The sequence below is a fragment of the Carassius carassius genome, chromosome 4 (assembly GCF_963082965.1).
Source record: "Carassius carassius chromosome 4, fCarCar2.1, whole genome shotgun sequence".
NCBI classification, from domain to species: Eukaryota; Metazoa; Chordata; class Actinopteri; order Cypriniformes; family Cyprinidae; genus Carassius; species Carassius carassius.
Genome location: NC_081758.1, coordinates 28742693 through 28757201, shown reverse-complemented (window position 1 = coordinate 28757201; position 14509 = coordinate 28742693). Strand labels below are relative to the sequence as shown.

Here is a 14509-nt window from a genome sequence, read left to right as displayed (position 1 = left end):
CTTATTTATCAATTCCATAATTCCGTTAAATTGATTATGAATGTGGCCATTGCACACAAACATAATGCACACTTAAAGTCAGTTGTGGAGAGGCAGGGTTTAAGCGGACTAAATAATCGGAGAAGTCCAGCATAAGTCACCAGAGAGAAGTCTGACATTTCATTGGAAGAAGGACATTTTTATTAATCATTACAAAGTTTAAAAAAAGAAAAAAAAACATATACACGGGATAATCATTCACAATTAGATCATTAACAAGAGTTTACAAAATAGATAGGGGAATATTAATATCACGCCAACTTTGAAGTTTATGAGTTAATTTCTATTTTATACTAAAAAAAACAAGTTGAACATATGACTCTGTATTCCTGTGCCGAAGACACCCCTTCAGGGTTTATATAAGTTTGGGAATTTTTTTTTTTTTTTTCAAGTATGGCCCTGTATGATGTCATAAAGGGTGGAATTCCTTGTATGGGCACTTCTCCAGGAAGAGCAAACAGAGCAAGAGCAAGAGCATGCCCATCAACATGCTTCATTTGGGTTACGGAAGTCATCAGCAGTGCTGCACAGGATTCAATATAGTCAATAAAGTGTTTGTTCCTGTTTTATTTATGTCGATCTGCCCCTTGCAGACGATTGCTACACAAAAGCCACACATGCTTGTGACTCTTTAGCTCAGCCCACAGCATGCATCCAGTTTTCGGAGAGAAGCGTTAAAGCTGTATATGTTTTTTATAAATCTGATAAAACTGAAGACACTTCAGAGATATGAAGGATGCAATACTACTCAATAGGTATAAGATTAAAATGAAATTGGCAGAAACTCTGTGTGTTATGTCCCTGTGTGTTTGACCTGTATTCAACCTGTAATATTATATTACCTGTATAACCAGTATCAAGTTGTAATATTTGTATCTTTTTGTGTAAAAGACACTTTGCATGAAGTGTAGATAGAAATGTAAAAAAATTCTCAACCTTCTGGAGCATCTGTAGGGACAGGGTTCGATCTTTGGCCATCTTTTCACAGTCCTGAGCTGCCTGAAGTCCAAGCTGGTTAACCTGGATCTCCAGAGCTGCCATTTTCTCCTACATAACCAAGAGAAATGTTTCAAAGGTGGCTGTGGTTGTATGTTATTCCAGTCTAATACAATATCAGCACAGACTTTGAGTACTGTAATAGACCTGACCTGAGATCAGTATCATTACCTTCCTTTTGGCCACACTCTGGTGATACTCTGCCTTCTCTTGCAACAGCTGCCTGCTGACCGTCTCCTTCTCCTCCTCAACGCCACTCTCTCGCTCCAAATGGCGAAACTCCAAATCCTCAAAGCGCTTAGTGGCCGACTCCAGTGCCTCCACCTTCTATAGACACACACATACACAGATGGACAGAGAGACGGAGTGGGAGAGGGAAAGACAGAGGCAGACGAACAGATGGGATAAACAAACAAGCAGACAGACAAATGTTCCTCAATGACATGCTGAAGAAGATCACTCTGTCTGCCAAACAACGTTTGCTGTATGGAACACTTTTTTTAAAAAATTTTTATGTATCTCCTAAAAAAAACATTTAATAAACGTCCTCTATTTGGTGCTTACTGGTTAAAGTGTACAAAGATACAGAAGACAGAGGCAATTCGCTCAGTTCATTACCATATCAGTGAATTAGTGAGATTTAGTAACAAAAAAAAAGCACTTAAGCAAGAGTGGACAGCAAAAGACAGACATACAGTAAATTAATTCCATGCATTTTCACTGCCTAAAAGAGCAGAGGTGCATCATAACGATCATGGTCAGTCAGTGTGTAAACCCTTTATTGCCATGAGCATATTGTTGCTCAAGAGGGAGCACAGACACACAGCCAACACTCACCGCCAAAGAATATTTGTGCAGTTTGTACAGATCCAGATTGTAACAAGCTGTCCAGTTAAGGCTGTTATATCATGTCATGTGTTTTGCCAATTCATTTCTGGTGATACTGGAAGGTGATATACTCCAATGGTTATTTTTCACAGTGTGTCTTGTGTACATACAAATGTGATTACATAGGAGTAGATACATCAGTCTACTCTGCTAATCTCCAATGTTTTTTTTTTTTTTTTTTTGCTTTTACTTAGTAAAAGAATAAATTTGTAACGTGTTTTTGCATAACATTAGAGTTTTTTTATATATTGACATTGTTATTTAAATTTGCATGTTTATTTCCTTTATTTTGAGATTAACCTTGCATTTACCCTTTCTAAATGTCAATCATTTAATAATTTAGTACATGTAACTTTAAATATCCATTTGTCATACTGTGCATAATATTTAAATACAAGTTTAAATATATAAATGCACTTAGCATTTAAACCAACTGATATCATATTTTACTATTTTATTTTTTTATTATTTAGAGAACTGTAATGCCAGCTTGTTGTATGAGCCAGAATTATAATATTGGTGCATCCTTATTTATTAATTAATTTGACTATCAATTTGAAATTATAACTGTTCTATAGTGTTCTGACTTATTTTTAAATACCAGCTGCAATAAGAGACCACTACAAGCATCTCTGTTTAATACACACACACACACACATACAGACACAACAATTCTGTAGTAGAGCTCTCATCTATGCTACTGTTAACAATGGAGAAAAGTTTACTTAATAGCCTTTTTTCTTTTTTTACAAATTACATCCACATAGGATAATTAAGAGTATAGTCATTTGCAGTTACATATTTAATAGAAATACCATTGAAGCTTTAGTATTAAAAATGATGAGTGAAAGTGAGAGACTAACAGCAAAACAGCTTTGTGATATATTATTTTACAATGTTTTTAAATAAAATAACAAAATTAATTAGAGGCAAAATGAAATTCCAAAACTAATTCCGTGAACTAAAAAAAAAAAAAAAAAAAAAAAAAATTAAGATCAATCGCTAATAATTATTTTAATCTACTAACAATCCTATTTTTTCTTTTCTCCTGCTTTTCTCTGAAGTGAAGTCGTTGTATATGTTCGATAATCATTGTGACTCTCTCGGGCAGTATCAAAGCACACACTGACCCTGGCCAGTTGTTCCTGTAAGTGCTCCCTCAGTGATTCGGGGCATTTATGAAGCTGGCACTTCAGCTCACTGTACGAATCCCTCAGCCTGGCCAGGACATCCCGCTCAGCTGAGACTTTTGCTCTTTCCTACAAAAACATTACACACACGTAACATACACACTGGTAAAATACACTCGCAGTGAGCCAGTGATGGCGGAGAGGGGTGAAAACAAAGAGGAAACTGCTTGGATAAAGACACCATGCTGTGTTAAACCAGAGCTGTAGATATGGGGTTGCCATGGCAATCAAAGCCCATATTGCAGCAGACTAAATCTAAGGGAGAATAAATATTTATACAGCAGTCAGCACTACTCAATACATCTATTCATATATAATATCGTATTACTATTAAATATCTCAGTTTAGCATTAGGATTGACTGTTTTGTGATATCTGTTGCCTTTTATGACATTTGCACACATTTTCACACATTTGTTGAAATTATTATTTAATTATTACTTTTTTTATTTTAAATACAGTACATTAACTCTTCTTTATATTGCGGTTTAGAACAAGGTGGCTGTAGCATTATCTACCTTGTTTTGCAACCTAGGTTTCTCTGCTGTTTACTGCGAATCTAAAAGATTTACTATTCATTAGCCACTCTAGGTGAATAATCAGAAGAATAACAAAATGCAGTAAATGGTAAAACCGTTTGCGCTACAAACCAGCATGTTTATGATTACGATAATACATTTAAATTATATTATAACAAATACAAGTCTGCAATATCAGCAGCATAATGGGATGTTTTTGCACAGGTAAAATAACTGAAAGTGGATAAAATCGGAGGCCTTGCACATTCAATTTACAAATGGCTGCACCATTCTTTCGTGAAAAATAAGGAGGATATTGTAGATTTCATGCCAAATAAACTTTTATCAAAATACTGATATAAAAGTGCCCACTCAAACATGCAGTGTAATCAGTGTCGTTTAGATTAATGAAGAGTTAGACGTCAAGCTATTAGAAATTAGCATGATAGTAAAGATGCATCCACAAAGTTTTTCAGGAAAAACAAACAGGAAACAGGAAAGCATGCTTCATAGAGTGTGTTTGTTGTCAGTACCTTCTCTTTCTCTCTCTGAGTCGAATTTTCCACTTCATTCAGTTTCAGCTGAAGTTGATTGATGATCTCCAACTCTGCCTCCACTTGATCAAGCTCCGCCTTCCGTTCCCCCTGCAGTAATGCCCTCTCCATCTCTGCCTGCCAATAAAACGACAAAATCAACAGTCTGTTCACTTCCATATGTCTCTGTTCATATGAATAGTGCGGCTCTGCTGATCAGGCAAAATCCTGTATTCACATTGATTTTAATATGCATCACCAAAGATGTTTCTATGCATGACAGATGGTGATGAAGACGACTCTACATCTCTCGCTCTCATTCATGTAGTTATGACAGAACTGAGGGAAGTTAAGTGCACTGTGTAGGTCTGTGGGTTTATAATTCAGTCTAACCTCTTGTCTGGATTCCTGTATTTGCTCTTCCAGGTCAGTGACATGAGTCTTCAGCTCTTCCACCCGAGCCATAACCCTGATACGCTCTTCCTCTAGATTTGCTCTCTCCTGCTGCCCCAGCACTGAAGAATCTTCATGCTGAGAAAGCATTTGTCAATTACAGCAAATTGTGTTTATGCATCTGTGTGTGTTTTTGTGTTTGTGTGTGTGTGTGTGTGTGTGTGCGTGGTGAGGTCTCTCAGACAATGATATACAACAAATAAACTCTACCTGCCATTCTAACAGTGACCTAAATTAATGAATACCATTTTTCTCTAAAGAAAGGAAGAGAGAAAGGCTGAGAAAGACGTGCTTACTAGCAGAAGAAATGCAAAATGGGACTACCAATAGACCAAAAGAGATTTTTATGTTTTATGTTTACTTTTCCACATGCAGTATATACAAACCTCTACAAGCATATAATGAAGTCTAAAGTTCTGAGACCACTAACTCTTCTATTTTGCATTTTGATACACATTTTAATGGCAATTTATATTATTAATGTTTCAATTTGAGTGTAATCATGTTCTCCCATGTTTTAAGATGATTCAAAGAGCATCTTGAGCTTCACTGGGGTTCATCTGCCCATCTTTATAAAGAGTCACATGATCAGTGTCACAAATTTACTTATTTGACTAGTGCAGAATCTTATATATTTCTTAATCATTTTGTTTCAAAATGTTTCTTTGTTTAAAAAGATCCAAATCCAAATCCTGTGTATTTAGATTAGGTTTTGAAGCTCAATGTGATCTCAGATCTTTGCACCTTACTATATTTCTCTCTCTGTATGTGCATGAGTTTGTTAGTGTAATAGTGGGAACATATCTGATAGTTCGTGTGCACGAGTATGTGTGTTGTACCTCCTGGTGCTGGCTCTCAGTGCTGCTACATTCCTCTTTCAGGTTCTCCTCCTCACTCTCTCTCGGTCTGTGAGAGCTCTGGGCCAGCACACTCGCAGGGTCAGGACCGGGTCGCCGAACAGAGACCTCCTCCATCCCTGGAAACTGACACGCCCTCCCTCTGTCCACACCAACAGGAGGGTCGCTCTTATTATACTCAGCACACAAATTCAGGATGGTCTCAAGCCTCTGCCTCTCCTATAAACAAGCACACACAAAAAGTTCTGAAATGATGTAAACACATGTAGTTAATACTCTCACTTGCTCTTTTAGGAGCTTCATCTGGTATGTTCTAGACTAAATGCAACTTGACACCAACAGAACATATCGAAAGACCACTTATGACACGGTGTGACCCCTTTAACGTCCTAGTGGATTCATTGGGCACTTAGCACATTAAACTCAGTATAAATGTAAAAATCCTGAACATCTGCGACAGTGCTTGAGGTGTGATACAAATACACTTTGCAAAAACTTTCCTTTAGCCCAAATACAGACCCCCCAGACTTCTGAGCACCCTCAAACAATCTCTCACCTGGTTGTGATAGTCAGCTGCTGCCATCACTCTACCTAGATTGATTATGTGTGTGTGTGTGTGTGTGTGTACATTATCTACTTACAGGCTGCCAAATTCCCGGTGTTCTCTCGTAGCTCTAGCCAGACTAACTAGCGCTCTAGGCATTGGGGCTCATTATATGGACAATACCCAGCTCAGCTTGGCTGGATGACACGAGTGGCATTACTAAAATTGCATGGCAGGGGACGGTGCTGTCACAAGCCATCCATTTCAGCTAATCAAATTCAATTTTGATGAATTAGGGAATCATTTACACAGACATAATTAACAAAAAGACAGACCAAAGACTCAGACCTCTGAAACTGAACAGTATTATACAAGACAAACTTGGTGTTCAGTGCTGTAAAAGTCTATTGTATATTACTGAGCCATTATCTCACCAGTCCGGTCAATAAAACGACTTGAAACACATGCTCTCTGCTTTTAACGAGGTCTCCCCTGTCAGGAGAGAGCAGATAGAGCACTGGAGCATGTAAACACTAACTGATGGGTAACGTAGCAACAGCATTCTTCTCCAACAAAAGGGTGTCAGCACAGCTGGTATGCATGCTGAAGATGCCACGACACACACCAACGAAAAGCAAAGCAACTAAACCTTTGTGTGCAGAAGCCACAATATGACATGTCTGTTGTTTATTTGGGCCCTAATCCTAAAAGAGAGAAGGTGATTTTAAACAGATTCTTAATCTAACCTAATAATAAAAAAATAAAAAAATACATATATATATATATATATATATATATATATATATATATATATATATATATATATGTATTTAAAGTTTTCATTAATTGCAGTGGAAAACTGTGTTTAATGTTAAAACTGATTTTTAGACGCTTTACATCTGGTAAACAAAGAAAAAAATAAAAAAGTTATCTTTCATTTAAAATTTGGTGCCATATCGCCCTCATGTGGTTTACAGTATGAAGTGCTTTAGTTCTCTGTAGCTTCCACAAACACACTGACAGGAACCTCCAAAACTTAAGTGAGCCAGAGAGAAACATTTTGAAAGATTTTGAAGACAAAGAGTATGTGTTTGTGTGGGGTTACAATGCAAGTTCTCTACTCGAGTGTCATGACCCAAAAATAATAAATGAAATTAGACATATCCCTTTGCTTAGTTAGGTTAATAAATTGATCACAGAGTTTTAAAAGGGAGGAGAAAATACTCCCTAATAATACTCATTGACATCAACTTACTTGGCAAAAATAATTTGTTCCATGTGTTAGGCTGGAAAAAAAATTGTTTTGAATGGTAGTATATACAGTGGGGAAAATATTTATTTGATCCCCTGCTGATTTCGTAAGTTTGCCCACTTACAAAGAAATGAAGGGTCTGTAATTTTTATGGTAGGTTTATTTTAATGGATAAAGACTATGGATAAAGAATATCAACCAAAACATAAACATATATATAAACATATTATATAAATGTTAGAAATTTATTTACATTTCAGTGAGTTAAATAAGTATTTCCAAGCAGCAATAATTCTGGCTCCTACAGGCAGGTTATGTGCCCATGTGGAACACAGATTAGTCCTGAAATTACTCCTAAGGTCAGCTTGTTAGATGTATAAAACAAACATACCGCCAAGGCAACAAAGTGGCTCAAGAAGAAGCACATTAAGGTCATAGAGTAGCCTTTCCAGACCTCAATCCTGTAGAAAATCTGTGAAGGGAGCTGAAACTTCGAGATTTCACTCATTGAAATGCAAATCAATTTATAACCTTCATATAATATTTTTTCTAGATTTTTTGGTTGGTATTCTGTCTTTATACGTTAAAATAAACCTACCATAAAAATTACAGACCCTTCATTTCTTTGTAAATGGGAAAATTTACAAAATCAGCAGGGGATACAAATTCACATTTCCCCACTGTATTTCATTACCTTTGCTCTGTAAACAAATTTGTTTCAGTGCTGGGTTAACATTTGATGTTAGATTTATTATCTTGTTTCTAAAGGAAAACCAGTTGAGAACCATTGTTGTTAAGAATGCGGCTGTCTAGAGAATATATGTCTGAATTTGTGTATGTGTGTGTGTGCTTGTCTGTAAGATAAAAGGCAGGCGGAGCAAAGAAATACTACAGCAGGATAGAGAAGAAACCTTTTCAAGCCAACTAGGCCATGAGCTAGAACTGAGTAAACACAGATTTAAGAGAAAATATGACATTAGCCCATAAGCAATATTATCTCATTTCAGGATTAGTAGAAAAGATCAGATTCCAAATGCTTTTCTCTTGTTTCTAATTCACTTCTTGCCTTCATTTTTTTTTTCTCCCAAATACTTCTCTGTTCAAGCACCAGTTGAAATCTCAGGGTATTTTCAGCATGTATCACTTCAGTTCCATCTTTATTCCCACACACATCTTAACACTGAAATGCTCTGAGGTCACATCTCTGAAATATCATTTTTGAAGCTAGCAATCAATGTCTGTGTATTCTATGGCATTAGGATGGAGATTAGTGCTAAATACAGCTCATTTGGGCTTTAATGTGGCAAAAGTCCTTTAAAAAGGTGATGCCAACCTGAGAGCGGCTTTTAAAAAGAGCATTCAGCTTCTTTTGGACAAAACTAGCACCACCTTTCAAATTGCCACACTATTGGACAGAGCTGTGCTGTAACCATGACAACAGTGCCAGACAGACCAGAGACCACAGGACAAAGTTTAACCCAAACAGAGTGAAAACGTGTTCATAATACACTGAATGATCCTGCCATTGTCTTGAAATGCTGACCGGAGACTTATCATGGAAAACAACTTCCTGTTCTTTATTAATTCAGTTCTGTCTCATAGTAAAAATCCTAAAATAGTTTTTCTCAAGAGAATAAAAATAATTTTCTGTGGCTTGCCGCATATAATTAGGTTTGTCTGTGTATTTTATTTTAAAGAAAGGTTACAGTAATTCATCATAAAAACGGCATTAAGGAGTTGGTTAGAGGAACAGTAGATGCATATAATTTCATGGATAAATAAGGTGGAGAGTAACAAAGATGATAAATGGCAGTTCCATATGGGAATTTGAGATGCACCCGAGGAGTGTCTGGGGTTTTTAATAGGTTTAAATGAGAGAGATGATGTCTATATGTGGTTAATTTAGGGGATATGGTGGAGACACATGTTTAGACTGCTAGAGGACAGTATGTGTGTGCATATGAGGAGGAGGGTAGCTCAAAGCACTGAGATAGTGTTGGGTAAATATAGTCTTCGGGCAGCCACTAGTTCTGCATATGGGCTTTTAAAAAGGCCTCGGGAATTTACATCTGTGTGTTATTTCTGACTGCTCCATGTCTTCACCAGAAAACTCTCACCATATAAACCTCTAGCACTTAAATCTAGGTCCACTCCAAAAGCCAGTGACTCTCAAATTTAAAATAACTTTTCTATTTTAATATAATGTGAAAATGTAATTAATTCCTACGATGGCAAAGCTGATTCTTTCAGCACCCTTTACTCCAGTATAAATATATTTTTGTGTAACCCATGATACATTTTTTCAGGATTCTTTGATGAATGGAAAGTTTAAAAGAACATCATTTATTTTAAATAGAAATCTTTTGTTACTTTACAAATGTCTTTACTGCCACATTTGATCAATTTAATGCATCCTTGTTAAATAAATGTATTAATTAAAATCTTACTGGCCCAACACTTTTAAAAGGTATAGGGTACCTACATCTTATTTTATATTTTGATGATAAAACTAGTACTTAATGTGTGTTACTTAGTGTTTGCAATTTTTGACAGATACTGCAAATACACACAAGTTCAGCCATACCAGCCTCTCCATCTCCTGCTCACGCATCCTTTCCTCTCTTTGCCAGCGATGGTACTCAAGTAGGTCTTCCTCTTTGTCGCTGACCTCTGAAATGCTGTTCTTGCGTTCTCGTGTGCGCGACTGAACCTGCAGAGGCTCCTTTGGCTTCTTTCTCTGGTTACGGGGACTAGTGAGAGGAGACACACCTGTCTGAGAACCTAGAGCTGGGGTGATACCTGTCTTCTGCTTACAGCAAGGCTGGTCCTTCAAAAGAGCAGATACAGGAGATGGACTTCTGGCATTTAATCTTGTATTTCCTACTTCTTCCTCAGCTGTGGCTCGTCGTTGAAGACGAGGACTCTCTGGTACAGTCCGGCCACATGAGGTCAAAGGAACACCGGGTAGAGCTCCAGGAAGAACTGGCACCCCAAGGACACCTCTGCGTGCTGTAGAGGGGCTGAGAGGAGGAAGTTCATGCATGCTGGTTAGTTCTACACCATGGTGGGATGACTGGGGACTGTCTGGAGGATGAAGTGCACATGAATGGGACTGAAGACTGGAAGACGTTTTTTGGACTGATGAGCCAACACTGGATCTGGGGCTAGAAGATGATGGTGAGGATGAGGAGGTGACCCTAGCATTGATCTGTCTGCCTAAATCTCCAGATGAAATTGAGACAGATCCAGAAGAGGAACCATGGGCCAGGTGTGGACTCTCGACTATACAGTTTGTAGAAGGGCCTGAGCGGGTTTCAGTCAAGGCTTTTTGAAGCCTGGGACTTTCTATATCCTTTAGCCCTCCGTTGGAACTACTGGTTTTGGATGCAAAAGTGCGCGGATGTGGCAACGGGGTCTTCACAGTCTGGGTGTAGCTGGTGGAAAGGGTATTAGCGGAGTCCAAACAAGCCTCTGGACTACTAACCACAGAGGGGGTGGAGAAGGGGGAGAACGGAGGACTGGTATTTTCATAGCTGGAGCTTACAGACAAAGTGCCAGGACTGGTTGGAGGGGAGACAAGACTATGGCCGCTCCCGTTGGGAATGGCAGACTGTGGAATGGGGTGGCGTTTTGTTTTACATTGCTCAGATGAAGAAGTCTGGCCTTCATCCATAGACAGAGAATTCATAATGTCCTGAATATCCTTCTCAATAGAGCGCACAAGAGTGCCGTGTCCAGGACGAGGTCGCTCGTGCAAAGGAAGGTTGTTGCCATTGACTTGCCCATGGGTTTCTGTGGAGAATAAACAACATTACTTGACAATCCTAAATATGAACTGATATCAGACATAGCAAACTCATACAAGATATGTACCAGGTTAACAAAAATTGTGATAAATATAAATATATATATATATATATATATATATACAGTACAGACCAAAATTTTGGACACACCTTCTCATTCAAAGAGTTTTCTTTATTTTTATGACTATGAAAATTGTAGAGTCACACTGAAGGCATCAAGGGCTATTTGACCAAGAAGGAGAGTGATGGGGTGCTGCGCCAGATGACCTGGCCTCCACAGTCACCGGACCTGAACCCAATCGAGATGGTTTAGGGGTGAGCTGACCCGCAGACAGAAGGCCAAAGGGCCAACAAGTGCTAAGCATCTCTCGGGGAACTCCTTCAAGACTGTTGGAAGACCATTTCAGGTGACTACCTCTTGAAGCTCATCAAGAGAATGCCAAGAGTATGCAAAGCAGTATTCAAAGCAAAAGGTGGCTACTTTGAAGAACCTAGAATATGACATATTTTCAGTTGTTTCACACTTTTTTGTTATGTATATTATTCCATATATAATTCCACATGTGTTAATTCATAGTTTTGATGCCTTCAGTGTGAATCTACAATTTTCATAGTCATGAAAATAAAGAAAACTCTTTGAATGAGAAGGTGTGTCCAAATATATATATATATATATACTAACATTTAAAAGTTTGGGGTTAGCAATAAATGGTTTTGAAAGAGATCAATACTTTTATTCACAAGGATGCATCAGTTTGATCCAAAGTAACAGCACCGACATTATAGACATTTTATAATCTATTAAATAAATGTCACAAAAGACAAAGACTACTGTAAAAAGAAATATATCACAGTTTATAACAATTAATAAATCCATCTGTTTTCATCATTGATAAAAATGAGAAATGTTACATATTAGCACCAAATCAGCATATATAAATGATATATGAAGGATCATGTGACACTGAAGACTGGAGTAACAGCTACTGAAAATTAGCTATTTTATCCTAATATATTTTAATATAATAGATTCAAGCATATTTAGAATACTTCATTAAATCTGTTTTAACTGAATAATCAAATTAATGCAGTCTTGTTCAAAATAAGAGACTACTTCAACCCCGAAACATTTTTTAAAAATCAAACCCCAAACGGTCCGTGTACCTTCGTATAATTCGTTTTTTAATTTAATATTGAAATCTGAAAAATGAAAAAACTGCACGTGTTTCTTTTTTTCATTTGTCCAAACAAAACGAAAAATTAAGACTTCGGCTTCGTTTTTTCGTTTTTATGTTCAGGGACAGAAAACGAATAAACAACTTGAATATCCGATCCCTACATGTGGGCGGGAATGAAACGCCCCCCTCTGCTGATTGGTCAACCAAACATTACAACATAATGATAGTGCTAAAGACATAATAGGAGTCCTACGGATTCTTAACGTGTTTATTTCTACCACATTTTATCTCTTTCTCTGCATCATTTTGGTCCTTTGGCACACGACTGTTTTATTATAGTACCCACCTATCAAAATCTGTCTGGCAAAGCTGTGCGACGCACTGCAGCTCGGGGAGAATGTAGCCTATTGTAGCGAAGCGCAGATTTATGTCAACATGTAACATTAGTCATAACTTTTGTTTTAGACAATATGCTGCACTTTAAACCATGGGGGAACTTAAATAAAATGACAGATATGAATATAAATTAGCACATATATTATTTTTCTATTTTGAGTTTTATTCATAGAGCACTTTATGCAAATTTCGGAAATCATAGGTTGTTTTCCCACTAGCATGGGACTAATGGTTCGTCAGAGTGCTTGTTCCAGTGATTGAATTTAGTGAAATGTGAATTCGACGTCATGATTTGAATGTAAACTCATTTGAGTTATAAGAACATATCAAAACCCTGAAAAAACACTTCGAACAATAAACCATAGATCAGTGTCAGAAATTACCATTCCCATAAAGGGCACCTGATTTTCAAAAAAAACATTAGAATAATATGACAATAGGCTGTTACCAATTAAATCAGTATTCAGAGATGATACTTTTATAGATGTATTTACAGTTTAATGCTGATCAGACAGCTGTACGTGCATTTACATAGCAATTACAAATGTATAATGATTTAAGATTAATGTTTTATACAACATTTTTAATACATAAATATGAACAATTTTTTTAATGAAATGAAAATGATACTTGAATTATGAAAGTAATATCACCACTAGGAGGCGGTATTTCATTGTGTTAATAAAGAAGACTTTTATTCAATCTATTCGTTCAAAATGCTTCATTCATTGATTCAGAAATAAAATCTGTCTCAGATAAAAAAAAGTTGCTGTCTATGATAATTGGTCAGTGAATTGTTGTCTATAATAATGGTTCTTTCAAAGACTGTGATTCTTTAAGGAACGATACACCATTCTTTGCTCCTGTCACACAGCTGTTGTGTTACTTGGGCAGCGAAAATAAAAAAAATCTATGCTATCAGTTAGATGGCCAATACCCAATATGAATTAAATAAACTCAGCCTATTGTCTAAAACTACCTATGTTCACATAAATGAATAGTGGTCTGCGCTTGTCTAATACATTCTCGCCGCGCTGCAGTGCACAAAGTATAGTGCAGGTGCGAAGTAAATTAATATTTACTTGATAAACTAAATGTTTCACTGGTAGGTTGCATAATTTATGCCTACACAAAAGAAAGTTCTGTAGGGTTTGCCTTGGTACGGTTTGTGTCAAGCCATTCGTTAATCTGGGCTGCGTTTCTCGATAACGATCGATTTTAGCGCTGAAGACCGTTTTCTTCGAGTCATTTTACGATCGTCCGTTATTGTTTCATGTGCATTTCCCAAAAATGCACTTAACACAGTCGCACGTAGCTGTGCTTTAAGTGCTACTTAGGCGTCTCTCCGTTTGTCAAGTGATGAAATGTCATCTTATAGAATGGCTCGGAATTGTAGTAGGCCTACACAATCTATATATAATTATATTATATTATATTATATTATATTATATTATATTATATTATATTATATTATATTATATTATATTATTATGGTATAGTGTATAATTTTACTTTATAATAATATTAATAATAATAATAATAAATATAGAGAGAGAGAGAGAAACGTGATTTTCAGCTATTTTTCTTGCATGTCAGCAAGTTGTTGACAGAACCCACCGCCCCCCCAACCCCCAAGCATATTTCCTGTATTACTTATTTTATTTTTTCAATCATTTAATTTAATGTATTTTTATTTTTTCAAGGCAGAAAAAATTAAAATACACATAATGTAGGAAATATACTTCAAAATTATACACTGATAATCTATAAATGACTTGCTGATTTGCACGAAAACCAGCAACCTATTGGACCCCAAAATAATGTCTCTCTCTCTCTGTCTCTCTCTCTCTAGGCTATATA

At 36.7% G+C, this 14509-nt stretch overlaps 1 protein-coding gene across 8 annotated transcripts in view; it reads right to left on the bottom strand.

Annotated features, from left to right (window-relative positions):
- LOC132139694 (pleckstrin homology-like domain family B member 1) overlaps positions 1–14509 on the bottom strand; it is a 39621-nt gene that overhangs the window by 9790 nt on the left and 15322 nt on the right. For 6 of the 8 annotated variants that reach the window (XM_059548242.1, XM_059548243.1, XM_059548247.1 and 3 more), the window contains 7 exons: positions 9854–11061; positions 5456–5692; positions 4557–4694; positions 4164–4301; positions 3054–3182; positions 1207–1362; positions 976–1086 (listed from right to left, as the gene is read on the bottom strand). In XM_059548242.1, coding sequence (XP_059404225.1) covers positions 976–1086; positions 1207–1362; positions 3054–3182; positions 4164–4301; positions 4557–4694; positions 5456–5692; positions 9854–11061 — 2117 coding nt within the window. The remainder of the gene's footprint in view (positions 1–975; positions 1087–1206; positions 1363–3053; positions 3183–4163; positions 4302–4556; positions 4695–5455; positions 5693–9853; positions 11062–14509) is intronic. The other 2 variants (XM_059548244.1, XM_059548246.1) reach the window with 2 other exon arrangements.